This window comes from Cavia porcellus, unplaced genomic scaffold (assembly GCF_034190915.1).
Source record: "Cavia porcellus strain 051 isolate PalLab524CR breed Dunkin Hartley unplaced genomic scaffold, mCavPor4.1 scaffold_1, whole genome shotgun sequence".
Lineage (NCBI taxonomy): Eukaryota > Metazoa > Chordata > Mammalia > Rodentia > Caviidae > Cavia > Cavia porcellus.
Genome location: NW_026947484.1, coordinates 170,461,613 through 170,480,501, shown reverse-complemented (window position 1 = coordinate 170,480,501; position 18,889 = coordinate 170,461,613). Strand labels below are relative to the sequence as shown.

Below are 18,889 nucleotides of genomic sequence, written 5' to 3'. Positions count from 1 at the left end.
CCCAACCTACTATATGTCATGTACAAGTTTGTGTTCTCTAAAATTGGTGAATAAAATTTTAGAAACACTGGAGGGTAAGAGCAAAATATATTTATTGAGAGAAAGAAAGCTTTTTTCTGACAGAGAGACAGAAGGGGTTCCAAGTGGGTTGCTGAGAATCCTACTATATCTAGGGATGTTTTATAGAGCAGAATTCCAAGGTGAGGCAGGTCTAAGGTGGGGAAAAAATGAGAACTCGCAAGGTGGTATGAGGTGGGACAGAATTATGCTCAACCAATAAGATCATGAGTATAATTGCTCAGGTATAATTGATTAAATTGGTGACAAATGAGGAAGCCAGTCACATAGCAAGCTTGCATACATACAGAGCAGAGGCTCTTCTTGCAGGGGTTGGCTTAGCAGCTCTTTCATGCTTCTTCAAACTGATAGAGACCTATTTAAGCTATCAATCCCTGATGCTCATCCTTAGGATGTGGGTGAATTTGTTTGATCTTTTGTCTTAAAGTTGGCCCACAGCAAGAGGTATCTGTCTCACTCACTGTTACAGGGTATCTGGTCTTCTGACCTGGCTCCTTCCAAGGTCCAGCTCTATCTGATTGCCTATTAATATTTCTGTCTGACTCAGTTGCCTGTAACACTCTGTCATTCGAGGTGCTAGCAGGATGCCTCAAATCTGCCTCAGTCACACAGAATGTTGAAAGCCCAGGCATGTACCCGAACTGGCTAGTCCTTTTTTAAGAAGAAAGATTTAGCTGGGTGTGCTGACTTATACCTGTAATCCAAGTACTCTGAGAAGCTCAATAGTTGATGAAACTATGGAACTCACTATAAAAATAACATCCCAGTTTAAACAGTTTTTATGTAATAGAAACTTATATTGCTCTTATTTCTTTCCTGATTCATCCTAAAACTTTACAAAAGCTAGCTGATTTAACCCCACAACAATATTATCACTCTAACCACAGGTTTAATATAATCATTGTAGATAGCATTTATGAACTACCCATACACCACACTAGATATTTTTGTAACTTATCTTAATTCAATCACAGAAGGAAAATATAATTATCTTCAAGCCCAGATATTTCAAAGCCCAGAAAATGATGGTTTGGTCGTTTGTTTAAATTGACTATCATTGTCTGACTTTATTTTATAAATGTTATGAATATGAGTGTTATGGTTCAAAACTGTTTTCAGTTTTTTTTTTTTTTTTTTTCCAGGGCACGTCAGAAATTAAGATTTAGTAATTTAAGTGTCTTCAGTCCATCTAGCCTAGATTTGAACTTCATATTTAGTTCTGAATTCCAAACATGTCTCAGTATTCCCATCCTTTTCTAGTTGTGTTGCACTAGGACTTTACTTTTTATCAGTTTCAGGTGAACTGTATTGTATTTCTTTCTCAAAAACTCATACATTGAAGTCCTACACCCTGATACTCCAGATGGTGACTATATTTGGAGATTGGGCCTTCAACAAAGAAAGTAAGGTTTCAAGCTTTATGGGTAGATCCTAATACAACATGGCTAGTGTTCTTTTACTCAGGTACATAATTTTTTATTTTAAAAAGAAAAAAGTAAAATGATGATACAGATGTCAAAACAAAATAATGGAAGATTAACACTAGTTAACATATTGCATATTGTTATTTTTAAAGTAGTTGTATAATTTAATTTTTGATCAGGCTTTCACTTTGAACTATATCCCAGTGAATTTTTAAATTTTGAGACAGTATCTCACTAAATCACTAAGTTTCCCATGCTGGGTTTGAACTTATGATCCTCTTGCTTGAGCTTCTCAGAGTTCTTGGGTTACAAGTATACCTCAGCATGCTCCACTCAATCTTCTCTTTGCCAGGTACAAGTCTGTACTCCCAGCACTCTGGGTGGCTGAGGCTGGAGGATTACCAGTTTAAACCCAACCTGGGCAACTTAGCTTGTCTCCAAATAAATAAATAAATATAAATAAATAAATAAAATAAAATAAAATATATTTTATTTTATTTTATTTATAAATATTTATAAACACTGAGTTGTGTAGCTCAGTGTGAATGTCCTGGGAAATAAACAAACAGCAGGAAGGAGAGGAAGGAGGAGGAAAAGGAGACTGAGACACAGAGCTCAGATCTGCCTGCAGACTTCTGTAGTTTAAAGTATCCAACCTGGGGCATTTTCTACAGTTCTATGGCAGCCCTAGTAAATCAGCACAAACAGTAATTTCCAGTACTGCAACAGAATTGGAAACCCACTGCAGTTCTAGGTAGTTAGGCCAGCTTTTAAAAAGGAGGTCTCAACATTTTCCTAAATTCACCAAAACAAGGTCAGATGACTTCCTGGGATGAACGCCAGCTTCCTCTTCTCCTTGCTCCTGACTCTGGTCACTAAGAGGTTTGCTTCTTCAGACTTCCCCTCCTCTGGCAGGGGACAAACAGTAGAAAAACGAAACTCCAGGAAGCTAAGGTTGGCACTTTCGCTTCCTCCTCGCCCTCTACCCAGCTGCTTTGAATTCAGTCGCTGCCTTGGGGCACTCACAGGAACAGGAGCCCAGCGCCTCAGCACTGCCTTCTCAGGTGCTTAGAGGCAGGCAGGCAGACAGACAGACAGGCAGGCAGGCAGGCAGGCATGCTCTCCCACCACCACAGCTGCGCACGAACCATGCCAGGATGAAGCCTCCGTGGCGCCTGGCTGGGACTCTGATCCCAGCCATGGCCTTCCTCGCCTGCGTGAGCCCTGGGAGCTGGGAGCCCTGCGCGGAGGTACGTGGTCGGGGAGCAAACTCCTGGGAGCTTTCGCTTGCCTCTGAGAACTTTTCCCTCCCCAGAACTTAGGCCTGCTCTGGTTAGTTTCTTTTACAAAAAGGAGTTAAATGAGCCAGACTTGAGAAACCACAGGGAACAAATAACTCCTCGGCAATGGGGCATTAACAGGCAGCCAATGGTATTTTGTCCTGTTTAAGACTTTTGAATGCCCTTAGGTGCTTTAGGTTGGTTAGACCGGTTTGGACTGTTCTGTGAACTTCTCTGGCTGTATAACTGTGAGAAACTTAGTAAGCATCTCTGGAACTAGATTTTACTTTCATAAAGTACTTACAGTAATATCTCACGAGATAAAATACTTACAATAATATCTCACTAGAGAGTTTTTTGTTTTTGTTTTGTTGTTGTTTGGTAACAGGGATCGAACTCAGGACCCCGCATTTGCCATTCAGATGCTATGCCACTTACTTAAATCCCAGGCCTCCACTAGAAACTTTTAGGAAGCTACTGCAGTGTGACATCTTTATATTTGTGGTGTATACATCACACTCTGCTTTAATCAGTCTTTTGGTCCCTCCTATCTGGGAATGAAGGTGGTGTCTTTTGTTTGTTTTGTTTTTTTAAGTTTCTTTCTTTCTTTTCTTTTTCCGTTTTTTTTTTTTTTTTTTTTTTTTTTTTTTGCTTCGTTTTTTCAGTACTGGGGCCTGAACCCAGGGCCTCTGCAATGAGCCACATCTCCAGCTCTTTTTAATTTTATTTTATTATTTATTATATTTATTTATTTATTTATTTTTTGAGACAGGGACTTACTAGATTGAGCTTGAATTTCTAGTCTTCTCGCCTAAATTTCCTTGAGTGCTAGGATTGTGGGCATGTGCTTCACTGGACTCCTTTGGTCTCTTGGAAGAAAACAACTTCTAAGTGAATTTCAGACTCCTGTAGAGGGTCATGTCATTCAGTCCAGAAGTTGAACAAAGTAAGAGCAGTAAAGAAAGAAACAAGGAAACTAGAGAAGGAAATAGAGAAACTAAAAATAAGAGAAAAGGGTGGAGGGAAAGAAGGATGCCAGCTAATGCAATTGTTTCTTTAAAATACCAACCAGTTGGTGAGTAATATCACTGGTGATTAATCTCTTTCCTTTTTTTCCTGCACGGACTCCATAATGTAAATGAATGTCCAAGATGATGATTCAGTATAAGACAGGGTCAGAAACTCAAGGAAAGTAAAGTTTAGGACATGGGAGAAAACGGTGTAACTTAATATGTGGAATAAACTAACTTGTCTCAAAGTGCTACCCTCCTAGTTTCCCGCCCAGAATCCTTGTCGCGCTGTGTCCCTCCTAGTCTTATATTAATAAGAACAGAACACAGATCAGGGATAAAATCCCAGGACCCTTGATTAAACTTTATTCCTATTCCTATCCTGGCATTTCCAAAGCCTCCACTTCCTCCCCAGCCCCCAGGGCTGCCCCAGTATGAGGCTTCAAGTCCCCTAGCCTGGATTCCTGAGGAGTGAATAATCTCCTGATTTAACTCAGCCTCTGTAGTCCCCTCTGCACACTTCTGTTTGTTGTTATTTGGTTTTTTTCCAGATGTTTGGATAAAGCAAATTACTCTCCTTGAAAACTTTATCTCTCCGCAGCTAGTAGGGCAGTTTCCTACCTTAGGACCTGTGCACTGTTCCCATCTACCACTTTCTACTGAGCCTATCTACCCTTTTCTTCTTAATCAGTGCTGTCCAGTGTTGTCGATCTTCGTGAGCCACATACAGTTTTATAGTTTCTAGAAGCCACATTCAAAAAGTAAACAGAAACGAGTACTGGATATACACAGTGGTGTTTTAGTTTAGGAACTTCATTTGTTTACAGTGTTGGAAAAGATGGATGTGTTTGTGTGGGGATGATGATTGTGGTTGGATTTGTCACTCAATAGGGAGTTTGGGAATGAAAGCAAAATTTTGCAGAATACTTTTGTTTGAAAACCAAACTGCAAACAGAAGTGTTCATAAACTGAGATAATATATATTTAATATGTAATTATATTGATATTTACCTTTATTGTATGTTTTTGAACATGTATTTATTTCACCTTCAACACACTTCTGTATTTATAATGTCCATGTTTCTTGTGCTCAGTAGATGTGTGTGGCTCATGGTTGCCGTACTGGAGAGTATGGTTCTGTCTGCTTCACGATGGAATCATTGCCTTCATTCAGACCTTGCTAGCATGTCTTTTCTTTAGGACCATCTCTTTCAGTTATTCCACAGAGTTCTTCACAAGCCCCATTTTTGCTTCACATTCTCTTTGAGAGAATCTGAGTTTCACATTCTTTCCTTGTTATACTATTCTCTCTTACCCAATGTCTTTTTTAAGTTTTCTTTTTGTATGTATTTGAATCTAACTTATCTTCAAAACCCATTTTAGTATGTGCTATCTGAATCCACAATTGATATCCACTTTCTCTGAGCCACAGGACATATTTTCCAAGCCTGATTGATGGATGTTTTGGATAGTGATCTTTCTTCTATATGAGCCATACAGACTCTGAACTCTTTGAAGTCAGTAACCATATCAGGTTTGCTTTTGTATTATTGTCCAGATTGTTTAGCAAGATATGCCTACCACTTGGGCTTCAACAAATTGTACAATTAAGTATTCAATGTTTTTCATTTATTTTTCCAACTTATTGATAAATGATCATTTGTGAGGCATTATTCCGAATGCAGAGATATATTAGCAAATAAAGCTGTCAAAGCTTAGAGCCTAGCACAGAAAATGAACAATATCTAAGAAACAATCACATAGGCAGTGTAATGTTGACTGATATAACTGTGAAGGAAAACAAAAGACAGAAAGGGATGAATACCTAGCAAGGATCTCTATTAAGACAGTAGTTGCTTCAAGGATTCTATAATGGGTAATATTTAAGCATACATAGAAATGAAGTGAAGATCTACATGTATAAATTTTTGTGACTATGTTTGTTACTTCATCTCTCTAAATTTCTATTTTCTTCATCTTGAAAAGGTTTCTTTTCAAATTAAGTTAAAGCATATAACAGAAATATGCTGATATAGAGTGAAGGATTAACAGAAATAATGTTAACATTTATTGATCAGTTACATTGTAGTAAATTTTGACAAGCTCTTTACCTGATCTCATTTATTATTTAAGAAGATTCTGTTGAATTTAAACAACAGAAATCCAAAACTAGCTGGCTTAATGAAGGAATTTTGTTGAAAAAAATCAGATAATTCAGATGTTAAATAGGAGATTACAGAATAAGGCTTAGAAAGAGTGTGGGAAAGTAGGAAAGAAACCAGTGTAAAAATCAACTGTGCTTGACCTTATTCATTAGTTTCCCACAACCAGAGTCCATGAACTCCAAAGTTGGCACCTCATTTCTGAATCACTGCTCAGTTACTGAGCCAAGAAAGACAATGCAATTGTCAAAACTCAGTCTTTTAACATACTGATTGGTGGTTTCTTGATGGATGTACATAGTGATGGAGAGGGACTAGAAAGATACTAAATATTTTATTATTTATATTTTATGCATGATAAACAGGGTTCAACAAAGTTTCTTTTTAACACTTTGCCCCCAAATTACACAAAAATATGTAGTATGAAACCTAAAGCTTTCAGATTTCAGAGCCCTTTTGTCCTGTTTGCATTGTTTCTTAGTAAAAGTATTGTAGTTTAGAACAGTGAGTGGATACAGGTGCTCCTCTTTTTCTGTTTTTTTTTCATTTTTTTCTGATTTTAAAAAGCAAAACAGAAAAAATATAGAAATAATACAGAATTTTTAAAAATTAAGAATGCAATGCTTGTTAACATATTATATATTATTATCTTAGAAGTAGTTGTTCAGGTTACAAGATGTAGGCATAAAAATGATCATTAAAAAATGACAGCACAAACTGTTCTTTTTGATGAACTAGCAGAGATGGATATCTCTTGCAGAGATGGATTTATCTTATAGTATATATATACTACAAGATGGATGGATTTATCTAGTAGTATATATATATACTACAACATATAATCTTTTATTTTTAATATAATCTTTTCCTTTCTTCCATTTCTCCTTTTCCTTATCCCATTTGTTCTTTCCTTTTGAGCACTTTCTTTCCTTTCCATTATTATAATATCTGTTGTACATTTTGGATCTTATTACTCTTTCAGGTTTTTTATTAGCTTGGGTAACTTTGGTTGTGTCTGAGCTGCAATTTTCTTTTGTGGTGTTGGATACTGGGAAACAAACTCAGGACCTTATGCTTGCCAGGCAGGTGCTTTGCCACTGAGCTATATCCCAACCCCTTTTCCTTTTCTGTCTAGAGAAAGACATTGTATACATATTGAGTGAATGGATGAGTGAATGAATGACTAAATGGAGGAATGGAAGAAGGTTGACTGAGTGTTGTACATGTTCCAGAGGGAATTACCATCCTCATCTCTGGCTGAGGAGAGGAGAGATGAGAGCACATGTAAAAGTAGTGTCTAATATGTGATCCTTGCAGGTGGTGCCCAACATTACATATGATTGTATGGAACGGAATCTCTACAAAATTCCCAGCAGCATCCCCTCCTCAGTCAAGCACCTGGATCTGAGCTTTAATCCCTTGAGGTTCTTAGCCAGCCAAAGCTTCTCTCCTTTTCCAGAATTACAGGTGCTGGATTTATCCAGGTAATGAATGAGGTTTTTACGTACTGCACAAACTGAGATGTTCATGGTTCTTTCATTTCATTGTTTGGCCAGAAAACGTAGTTGGTCATGCTTCAGCTTTATTCACTTACTAATTCACTCAACAGATGTCTTGTTTTGTAACCTTAGACAAGTGACCTTCATTCTCTATGTCTCGGTTTTTTACTCTATTAATTATGCAACTGGGTAAGTTAGTTTCTAACTTTTTTTTTTTAAGTCAGAAGAGAATACACTAGTATATTTGTTCATGAACTTAGTTCTTTCCATGTTTCTTGTCACAAACTGAATTGATAATGAACCAAATTAAATTCAGTGGTTAGGTTCAATGTTGAGCCTAAAGGAAATTTGATTCAGTTTGCAACCAGGATTGTGGAAAGAATTAAATTGTGAACCAAAGTACCACTATATTGACTTAAATACTTGCATCAGCAGATATTTATGACCATTTGCTGTATGTTGCAACTTGTGCTAGGAAACAAAACACTACTGATATATGATGTAGTCCTGTTATTTAGGAAGGTATATCCTCTTAAAAGAGTTACCATGTTAAAATTCTGGCTGTGTTGCTGGTCACATAATAGATATTCAACAAATGTTATGTAATTCTGACATTTCGGATTTCGAAGCTAGATATGGATGGTGATTTATGACCATAGATAGTAAAGAATATGACTAGAAGTAACAAACTAGTTTAGAAAAGAGACTTTTATAGAGGTTGGTCAGAAAGATTTTGAAAATTGGCTGGGATTCACATAATGTTTTGAAATATTGAAAGTGAGGTAGGGTCTAGGAAATGAGAAGAAACAAATAATCCAGAAAAATGATGTCAAAGTCAAAGGAAATCATCAGCTATGAAACTGATGTCTAAATTATTTTCTGACACAGAGTATATCATTCATTGGAGAAGGTGAAATTATTATAATTTGGGGATGGAGGACTTGAATCTCAAATCTCAAGTTTCATCTTCAAGGACCTCATTACAAAATTTGAAGTTGGATAATAGCCATATTCATTATACTGTATTATAGAAAATAATAGAAACATTTCATGTATGGTGTTCATTACATACATTTTTGATAAGGCCATATTATCTTTTTTTTTTTTTTTTTTTTTTTTTGGTACTAGGGATCGAACTCACGACCACGTGCTTGCCAGGTGTTGTATCAGGGGTTGTGCATAGGACAATAGAATCAGTACATGGAATTTATAATATTTTTATAAAGGTCACCAGGAGTTAACACAAGACAATGCAGGAAATCTGTCAGCAACACAAAAGACATAGAATATTTAGTCAAGGGCCCGAATCCCACAGCAGATCCCACATGAGTCCAGATGAAAACCCAGAGTTCATGACAATGCCTCCCATGAGTACAACAGGAGGTCCAGAGCCCACAAGAAGAACTCATGCCAGTCTCTTTTACGGATCTGTGCCGGGAAGGCCCAAAGGTCAGTGGTGGAAATCAGAAAGTCCATGCCAGTGGGGTGAAGGAGCTGTGCTGGTGGAATTAGGGTCTACACTGAAGCAGAGAAGTCACACTCACTACAAAGACCAGGGCTGTCCTGAAAAGTACCACAGCCATCCTCAGCGACACAGAGGCCCTGAGCTCCTCCGATGACCAGCACAGTTGGGTACGTGCCAGGAAGCCAGCGTGACAAGTTCATCCTGGAGACCAAGTGGCGCACGTCTTCCCCTCTGGAGCCAGGAAGCAATGCTCAGTATGAGGACCGAAGCTTCTCCAAGAGAAACAATGGCTCAAACAGCAACTCGTAGGAGAACCCACAATGCCTCCATGCAACAACGCATTAATGCATTAACACCCTTATCCTTCTCCACCTATTTATGCTGGCAACTTTCCTCAAGTGGAGCATCTAGGCTCAGTGCCATGCTGATGCAATCCAGCTGGCATTAAATTGACTATCAGTTCTTAACCATAACACCAGCGCTTATGCCACTGAGCTAAAGCGGCCGTAGGCCATATTATGAAAGTCCTCTTTAGAAGGATTTTTTTGGTAGAGAAGAAAGCAACTAGTTAATGTTTCATATTCAAAGAGGGGTATTGGTTCTCTTAATTATTTTTGTCATTGCTGACATAACATACCTGACCCCCAAGGTTACAGGAAGAAAGGTTTATTGTATCTCAGGTTGTAGAGTTTTCAGCTTAGAGTAGGCTGTCTCCAAGGCGAGGTGGCATCACAGAGGAGAAAAAGTTCATGGCAGGAGGAAGATAGCAAAACAACACAGAAGTGGAGAAACTGCAGCAAGCAGTGAGGCATTGGCCTCTGCTTTTTATCTCTTTCAGGTCATCTGCATTTTGGATAGAGTCACCTACCCGAAGGGTAGGCCTTCCTATTACCCACACCCAGAACTATGCTTAAAGAGTCAGTGGGCTAGTTTAGTCTGCACCCTTAATCCCAGTATTGCATAATTAATTTCCAGCATCACACAATTTGATCTCAACATCACACCCCTGGAACCTGCCATGGTTGAAAAGCCCCCTATGAGTGTTTGAGGGACATTTAGATATAAGCCATATATATATGATTATAGGCTATGGAATTACTATCTGAAAGAAAGAACCTTAGAAACGATCAAGTTTAGTGCCTCAGTGAACTGCCTTTGAACTCAGGGTGAAAAAGAGTTTCCCAAAATCTGGCAGTAAGAGAGGACAGTAGCAGCACCGAAACTCAGTTGTCCGATCCCCTCTTTCAGTGTTCTTTGTATCACACCTAACATTCTCTATCCAGTTATCAGTAAATAACTTGGACTGAAATGCTTGGACTGAAATGCTTTCATTACCCAGGATGAGGGTCCAGGAAGGATGGGAAGCACTAAATCCATTTGTGAGATATAACTGACATGCCTCTATAATACTAACAACAGTTCATCAGAAACTTGCTGTCTGTTGTTGGCTGCATAAGGTCCCAGCCTATGACATGTCTCCATTGTATGTAGCATAGCTTTCATTTCTCTTGGGCTATAATCTAGGTGCTGTATCTGCTTGTGATCTCCTGCTTTCCCTGAAACCTCCACGATATTTTATACCCTTCCAGTTCCTTTTCTGCATTCCAACCACAGATGCTATGGTTCCTTCATGCATTATGGTTACTTGCAGTTTGGGGATGATCTGTTCACTTCATCTTTATTCTTACTGATGTTTACTTACACAAATTGCAGCATAAATATTCCCTAGTCTGTGTCTGTACCATTGATGCAAAGTGTTCTAGCACATTTCTTTTTTCTTTCACAAAACTTGTTCTTATTACCTGTTATTAACAATTATATGTGTGGGACTGGGGATTTAGCTCAGCGACATAAGCACCTGCTTGGCAAACACGAGGTTGTGAGTTCAATCCTAGTACCACAAAAAAAAAAAAAAAAAAAAAAAAAAAAATGATCTGTGATAACAGCTTTCAAATATCTGTCACATATGCAGAGCCTTGCACAAAATCAAGGGTATTCATGACACTAACATGTAATTTATTTACATTTATCTCTGTGTATCTTTTAAATATCTTCATATTTGTTCTTCTTTCAACGTGACATTCTCTAGTCATTTATATGGCTAACAACTAAAAGCTACTCATATCTTCTATACCAATCACATATATAATCAAAATTATGTATGGCAGGAAATAGTTAAACTTGATCTAAGGCTTTTATGTACTCTATCAAGGGCTATCTTCACATGCCCTAACTATGGACCTTTAATTGATTTTCTTCTGAAGGATTTGCTGTCTCTGCTTAGCATGTGTACTTGGTGTGATAAAAAGAATTAATTATTGCCATCAATATGATAGTATTAAATCTGTGAAGCTTCTTGTTTATTCATATAAGCATCATCTGCCTTATTTGTCTTTGTTCATGTACAATTGTGTAGGGTGTCACATCTGTATGAAAAACTGGATGACTATGGTAATTATTCTATTTTGAATTTTTATTCACCAGAAATATTATATGCTCTGTTTCTTTTTTCCCTGTAGGTGTGAAATTCAAAGGATTGAAGATGATGCATACTGGGGCTTAGATTACCTCTCTACATTGATATTGACAGGAAACCCTATCCAGAATTTAGCACCGGGAGCTTTTTCTGGACTTCTTAGTTTACAGAAGCTGGTGACTGTGGAGATAAATCTGTCTTCTCTAGAGAACTTCCCTATTGGACATCTCAGAACTTTGAAGGAGCTTAATATGGCTCACAATCTTATCAATTCTTTCAAGTTACCTGAATATTTTTCTAACCTGACAAACTTGGAGTACTTGGACCTTTCCAATAACAATATTCAAAATATTTATTGTAAAGACCTACATGTACTCCACGACACATTCAATCTCTCTTTAGATCTGTCTCTAAACCCAATTAATTTTATCCAACCTTGTGCCTTTAACAGAATGAGGCTTCGAGAACTGACTTTGAGAAGTAATTTTGATAATACAGATGTAATGAAAACTTGTATTCAAGGTTTGGCTGGTTTAGAAGTCCATAAACTGGTTCTAGGAGAATTTAAAAATGAAAGGTATATGAAAGAGTTTGACAAGTCTGCCCTAGAAGGACTGTGCAGCATAAATATTACAGAATTCAGATTGGCATTTTTGGATGACTTTCCAAAGGATATTAGTGGTTTCTTTGATTGTTTGGTAAATGTTTCTGCAGTGTCTTTGGTGAATCTGAATTTACATAGCCTCGAAGGCCTTCCGAAAGACTTAAAATGGCAATCTTTAGAGTTGATAAAATGTAAAATAAATCAATTTCCCAAATTGGTGCTGCCCTCTCTCAAAAGGTATGTTTTCACTGCCAACAGAGGTGCAGACAGTTTTGTAAAGGTTGAATTGGAAAACCTTGAGTTTCTGGATCTCAGTAGCAACGGTATGAGTTTCAAGAGTTGTTGTGATCAGGATGATTGGAAAACAACCAGTCTGAAGTATTTAGATCTCAGCTTCAATGATGCCATAACCATGGGCTCCAACTTCCTGGGTTTAGAACTATTAGAGTATCTGGATTTTCAGCATTCTACTTTGAAACAGGCAAGTCAATTTTCAGTGTTCTTATCACTCAGCAAACTCCTTTATCTTGACATTTCCTATACTCATACCGAGGTTGCCTTCCATGGCATCTTCAGTGGTTTGGTCAGTCTCCAAGTCTTAAAAATGGCTGGCAATTCTTTCAAGGACAACACTCTTTCAAGTATCTTCACAGATCTGACTAACTTGACCTTCTTGGACCTTTCAAAGTGTCAACTGGAACATGTGTCCCAAGGAGTATTTAGCTCACTCTCCAGCCTTCAGTTCCTGAATATGAGTTACAATAACTTCATATTATTGGATGCACTTTCTTTTCAACCTCTGCATTTACTCCAGGTTCTAGATTGCAGTTTCAATAAAATAGAATCTTTCGAAGGGCAAGAACTACAGCATTTCCCAAGCAGTCTAACTACCTTAAACCTCACTCGGAACGCTTTTGATTGTTCTTGTAAACACCAGAGTTTCCTTCAATGGATTAAGGACCAAAGGCAGCTCCTCGTGGGAGCTGAACAATTGCAATGTATGATGCCTTTAGATATGAAGAATATGTCGGTGCTGAGTTTTAGGAATTCTACTTGCCAAATAACCAAGATCGTCATTGCTGTGACAGTGGTCAGTGTTGTTGTGGTATCCGTTATAGCATGTCTGGTCTACAAATTCTATTTTCACCTCATGCTTCTTGCTGGCTGTAAAAAGTATGGTCGAGGTGAAAGCACCTATGATGCCTTCGTCATCTACTCAAGCCAAGATGACGACTGGGTGAGGAATGAGTTGGTAAAGAACTTGGAAGAAGGGGTGCCCTCCTTTCGGCTCTGCCTTCACTACAGAGACTTTATTCCGGGTGTGGCCATTGCTGCCAACATCATCCAAGAAGGTTTTCACAAAAGCCGGAAGGTTATCGTTGTGGTGTCTCAGCACTTTATCCAAAGCCGCTGGTGTATCTTTGAATATGAGATTGCTCAGACCTGGCAGTTTCTCAGCAGCCATGCTGGCATCATCTTCATCGTCCTGCAGAAGTTGGAGAAGTCCCTGCTCCGGCAGCAGGTAGAGCTGTATCGCCTCCTTAACAGGAACACTTACCTGGAATGGGAAGACAATGTCCTTGGGCGGCATATCTTCTGGAGACGACTCAGAAAAGCCCTGATGGATGGCAAATCACCAGAAGGAACAGGAGATTTAGAAAACAGCCATGAAGAAATGACATCTTTAACCTGAGGAGGAAAGGTCTCCAGAAATACTTCTGGCCTAGCTAGAATGAATATGAGTTCTATTAGCTAGAACTACAGCATGGCAGGGGTCATGCTATGGGCTAGTGATTCAGGGGTACACAAAATACACACTACTGCTAATCATGAAGTTTGCAGTGTGTGGTGAAACAAATGCTGTGCTACAATTTAGAACCTTCCAAATGTGTTTCAACCAACTTAACTAAAGTATCATGACTGAGCAAAGTCAACTCAACTCTTAGTTAATTTGAATGAAAAGTAGGAGGCTGGGTCCCAGAGACCGCAGAAAAGAGCACTGTTCTTTTCCAGAGCCATTTGAGTGGGAACCATGTCATGTATCACATTTTCCATGTCTGAAAAGAGTTTTGGGAGTGTCAACTGAACTGAGTGTTTGTTCACTTTTTCCTTTTATCTTGAGTATAACTGAAATTCTCAATGACTCAGATGACTCCTATTTCAGGATTCCCATTCCATTTCATAGCATTCATTGGTATTGTAACTAATTCCTGAGAAAACCTGACAAACATGTGCTCAGAAATGTCCTGATCATTGCTTAGCATGATCTATTTTTAATTCCTAATATTTTTATCTTTATGATTCCAGTTCTCATTTCTCATGTCCTGTCCATAAACTCACATCATAAATAAGGCTTTTAGGGACATGGTGGATATATTCATATTTAATAACAGTTTTTCAAGGAAGTGTGTAAAACACACTCCATCATTTTGTCACTTGATGCCATTCTTAAGTTACTACCTACTAAATTATGACTGTCATAAAAGCAGCATTAAAAGTAACTTGGTTGAAAGGGGCATTTTTTATTAGGAGGAGAAAAGTCTGACTTCCTGTTCTCAGTAGAGAATGATTTGCTGTAGACGTGCAACGAGAAGGGGAATACTGCAATATGCTACCTCCTGTTGATGATTCTGAAAAACATGGGGTGGGTACTTACAAAGCGACCCCATGAAATGAATAGAATCAAAAGTTTGCTTTCAATGCATGTTGTTAGGTGAAAGCTTGGATCCTTTCAGGGAGATTTAGAGGGCTGTACTCCTTCCTTGGAACCTTCCTCATCATTGAGGAATGACTCAAGATAGGGACTGCACACTTCTCCTTCCTGTTGGGTATCACTTGCTGACCTCATTTAGGAAAGAGCTGATGTAATCACTGACAAAACAATTGCGGCCTTACTGGGTTCATTGTAAGGGCAGTTCCCAGAAAAGCCCATTCACTTCTTTAGAAATAGCACCAAAAAAAAAAAAAAAAAAAAGGATCAACGAGTACATCATTAGAGAAATGCAAATCCAAACTACAATAGGTACCACATTATACTAGTTATTATACCGGTTAGAATGGGCATTATTTAATTAATATATATTAAACATATTATATATAAAATATATTACATATATGTAAAATATATACTGTACGTATTTTATGTATAAAATATATTTCAAATGAGTATGTTTTCCAGGATAAGGAAGAAGTTAAAGTCTTCTACAGTATAGTTGAGATTATCACATGGTGCTGCCATTCTGGGAAAGCATATGGGATTTCTTCAGAAAAAGCTAACAGAACTGCCATGTGATCCAGAAATCCCATTTCTGAACATATACCCAAAAGGATTGAAATCATAATCTCAAAAGGTTATCTGCACTCCCATGTTAACTGCAGAAATATTCACAATAGTCATATTTATGGAAACAGTCTAAATGTCCACTGATAAATGATTAAAATATGTATGAAGAAAACATCAATAAACCTACAGGCCTTTATGCTAAGTAACATAAACCAGTCACAAAAAGAAGTGTTGCCCGATTCCACTAATGAGAGTTTCTAAAATAGCCAAACTCAGAAGCCGAGACTAAAATAGTGGTTCTCAGCAATCGGGGAAGGAGAAATGGAGAGCCATAAAGTTTTAATTATGCAAAAGGAGTTAGTCCCAAAGATCTCCTATGTATCATACTGCCTTTACAAATAACAATTTTATACAATTGAAAATTTGTTGAAACTATAGGTCTCAGGTTGAATATTCTTACCATGAACTCATACACAAATGCCTTTTTAAAAAAGATACAGGAAACTTTTTGAGATGATGAGTCTATTTTACTACCTTGGCTGTGCTGATAGTTTCTCAGATATATGCATATGTTCAAACTCATCAAATTGTGTGCATTAACTATGTGGAGATTTTGTACATCCATTTTCCATTGTTGAAGTTGTAAAAAGAGGAAATGAAAATCTAATTGGGAAAACTGGAAATCTGACTACAATCATGAGTGGTTTTGGTCTGAATGTAGTTAGGATGGCTGAATACATCTACATTTGTTTGTCTCACATATAGTGAAACTACACGTGTGCATTTGTATACCTGCCTCTGTGTGTTCCTGTTGGTGCTTGTGTGTGTGTGTAAGAATGCAAGAGTCTGTGTGATCAAATTTCCATAGCAAATAGTGTAATTATATTCCACAGGGAGTGTATGCATTTGATGTAGATAAATATGGCTAGTTGAGATAAATTCTCTACTCTTGCATTTAAACAAAGCTGTCTGTCCATGACTGCCTGTTAGTGTTTGAGTAGTCTTGAAAATGTGTGATTTTATGTATGACTTGCCATATATGAATGTTTTTGTTCAAATTTGAGTAATAATTCTGTACATGCACCTATATTGAAATAAATATACAAAGTCCATGGAGGAGCATGAAAGTACAACTGGATTGTTCCTTATAGCAAGCCTGACATTGGTCTTATTCCCATCAGACCCACTCTCTCAGATGGAAAGTCTACAAACTGTAGAGGGGGTATAAAGATGGGAAGAAAGAATTAATAGGTGCAGAATTAGAAAGAAATCCAAAATAAAATTCAGGATTGGGATGGGCTCTTTCTAGCCACTTAAGCACTCTAGAAGAAAGATAAATGAAGGAAATAATAGAAATTAACATTGATTGGAAAGACTTAAATTTATGCAATATCCTATAGCTTGAAGCATAGATACAGAATTATAACCATTTATTAGCCAGAAGAGGCACCAGGTCAAAAACTAATTTCTTCATTTTAGGGATGTGAAATCTGAAATGCAATGAGGTAAATTTATTGTCAACTAGTCACACTGTAAGCAAGTGGTAAGTCCTTCTGCCCACTCAAGGGACATCTTTCCATGCCACCTCATTGCTTAATACTTCATGTTGGTGAAACAGGAAATGAAACTTCTGTAGTTCTCTGTGTGGCTGACACCAGTCAAGAGTTTTTCAACTGAAACTGTGAAACATTAAGCAAATACATATGCATGTATATATTATATGTGGAATGATTTTCTTGTGTCATATCACTTCACATATAGGACTTACAAGAACTTCAAAGTGCATACAAACAATAATCAGGACAGAAAAATCTACACAAAGAACAAAAATGAAAGAAAAACACTGAGAACAAGCTTTAGAATAGTGTTTTCTAGTTCTAATTCCAGAGGGACTTCTCTGGTGTTATGGATGGTACGTCTTTTGGAGAAAGTCAAGCCTCATATTCACGAATTGCCGAATCTGTGCCTTGGCCTTCACTTCTTTGAGAGTCTAGTAAACTCAAATGTAAAACAAAGCTAGGAACATTGCTTAGTGAGGTCATTGAAAAAAGGATTTATGTTCAATGCAAAGGAATTAACCCTTGGGCTTTAAAAATGGGGCACAAGGAGAAGCATTGACTTGTCTTTTTGTAACAGCATTTCAGTAACTACTATTATCTCAGGTTGTAGTTGTGGCACCGCAAGAGTTACTGAAACTGTAATTAGGGATCTAATCATGAGTTGTCAGACCTTGGCCTCCTCCTGTACTCCACTGTGTTTCTAGGAGTCACCAGTAGTTTCCTGGAAACTCCTAAGTGGATGCGTAAGAATCCTCATAAAGCATCTTAGGAGCTTTATGAGAGCTGACAGAATGTTTGTTTAGCATGTGCTTCCGCAACACAGAGTGCTATGCTTGACACACGGTAGACAGACAGCACCTATTCATTTCAAGCAAAGATGAATAAGAACCATCTCTGCAGATGATGGTGTCCTCTGTGCCTCCCAGTTAAGGAGGCACACCCTAGACCACAGCTCAAAGCTGTCCATACAGTTTCTCAGGCTCTACATTTCCATGGCTCCCTCCAACCCTGTTGACTGCATTTATGCTCCCATCACCTCCCAGTGGTTTCTTTATTGTGTAGGTATTCCTAAAGTTACTTTGTAGGAGGGAATGAAGACTTTTCTTACAACAGTTTGAGTTATCTCAAATGCATTTTGAGGTCTTATCCTACTACTTTATATGTGATGTGTGGTTGAAATTCTTGTGTCAGGATTACTGGGTAGATACTAGTAATATCAGCATTGTTACACATTGGGAAACTGAATCTGTTAATCCAAATCCACACAGGTATTAAATGGCAGAGGTTGGATTTAAATAGTCTCTTTGATTTTGAAAGTCATCTAACTATCCCACACAGTTTCTCTAATGAGTTAACTCTTATTTTCTGTCTATATTTCATGGCTACTACTCTTTATTTTCAATTGGCTAGACCTAGGGCTCAAAACTAGGACCCAGCTATGCAGGTTAAAACAAACAATGGAGATTGGGCAGTACTTGAAATCAGCCATTTCCCCAAGTAATGAAGGACTAGTCCCTAATTATTGCAACTTCCTTTTCTGATAGAATTTTTTTTTTCCCCATGAAGGTTCCCAGGACACTTATGTGAATAAACTCCTTTTTGGCCCATGGAAATGTTCTTTCTGATAGGCTCAGGCATTTCCTTATTGATAACAATTTCTCAGCACTCATGCAAGCATGTCATTTATTATGTGTTTTTAAATAAAGACACTCTTCCAAAGCTTTCATTGGATTACAGAAATGTGTCATTGGAAACCAACTCAGAACAGAGACTAACCTGGCAAAGTCTGAGAATATTGACTAGCAATTCACCTTGATGCAAGATTCAAGTTACAGCATCTGAAGCAGGACTGAGATTCCAACTGGCACTATTATTATCTGTTCGTTTAGTTGCTAAATTAGAGTATTCAAATAACAGAGTTTGAAACTTAGAATTTCAGCCTAGTACTCAGAATGCTAATTATCTATCTAGCAAACCAAAGCATACAATGCTTTGAAAATCAGGAGTGGCTGTAAAGTTTGACATGTGTATTCTTACCGTGGACTATTC

General features: G+C 37.8%; 1 protein-coding gene across 3 annotated transcripts; it reads left to right on the top strand.

The window, feature by feature from the left end:
• The first annotated feature begins 2,374 nt into the window (after positions 1-2,374).
• Tlr4 (toll like receptor 4) lies at positions 2,375-17,000 on the top strand. 3 transcript variants are annotated; one of them, XM_063259963.1, is made up of 3 exons: positions 2,375-2,456; positions 7,272-7,438; positions 11,438-17,000. In XM_063259963.1, exons 2-3 carry the CDS (start codon positions 7,299-7,301, stop codon positions 13,689-13,691), a joined length of 2,394 nt encoding a protein of 797 aa, XP_063116033.1. In that variant the 5' UTR covers positions 2,375-2,456; positions 7,272-7,298; the 3' UTR covers positions 13,692-17,000. The 3 variants fall into 3 exon arrangements, with proteins under 3 accessions (XP_063116033.1, XP_003478889.1, XP_063116040.1); XM_003478841.5 differs by lacking the exon at positions 2,375-2,456 and adding an exon at positions 2,463-2,752; XM_063259970.1 differs by lacking the exons at positions 2,375-2,456; positions 7,272-7,438 and adding an exon at positions 2,463-2,752.
• Positions 17,001-18,889: the final 1,889 nt, after the last annotated feature.

Excerpts from the sequence above, each read along its gene's own strand:
- Tlr4 (XM_003478841.5), top strand. The coding sequence starts at position 2,660 with ATGAAGCCTCCGTGGCGCCTGGCTGGGACTCTGATCCCAGCCATGGCC. Across the intron at positions 2,753-7,271 it reads GCTGGGAGCCCTGCGCGGAG|GTGGTGCCCAACATTACATA; the intron begins GTACGTGGTCGG and ends TGATCCTTGCAG. Across the intron at positions 7,439-11,437 it reads CAGGTGCTGGATTTATCCAG|GTGTGAAATTCAAAGGATTG; the intron begins GTAATGAATGAG and ends TTTTCCCTGTAG.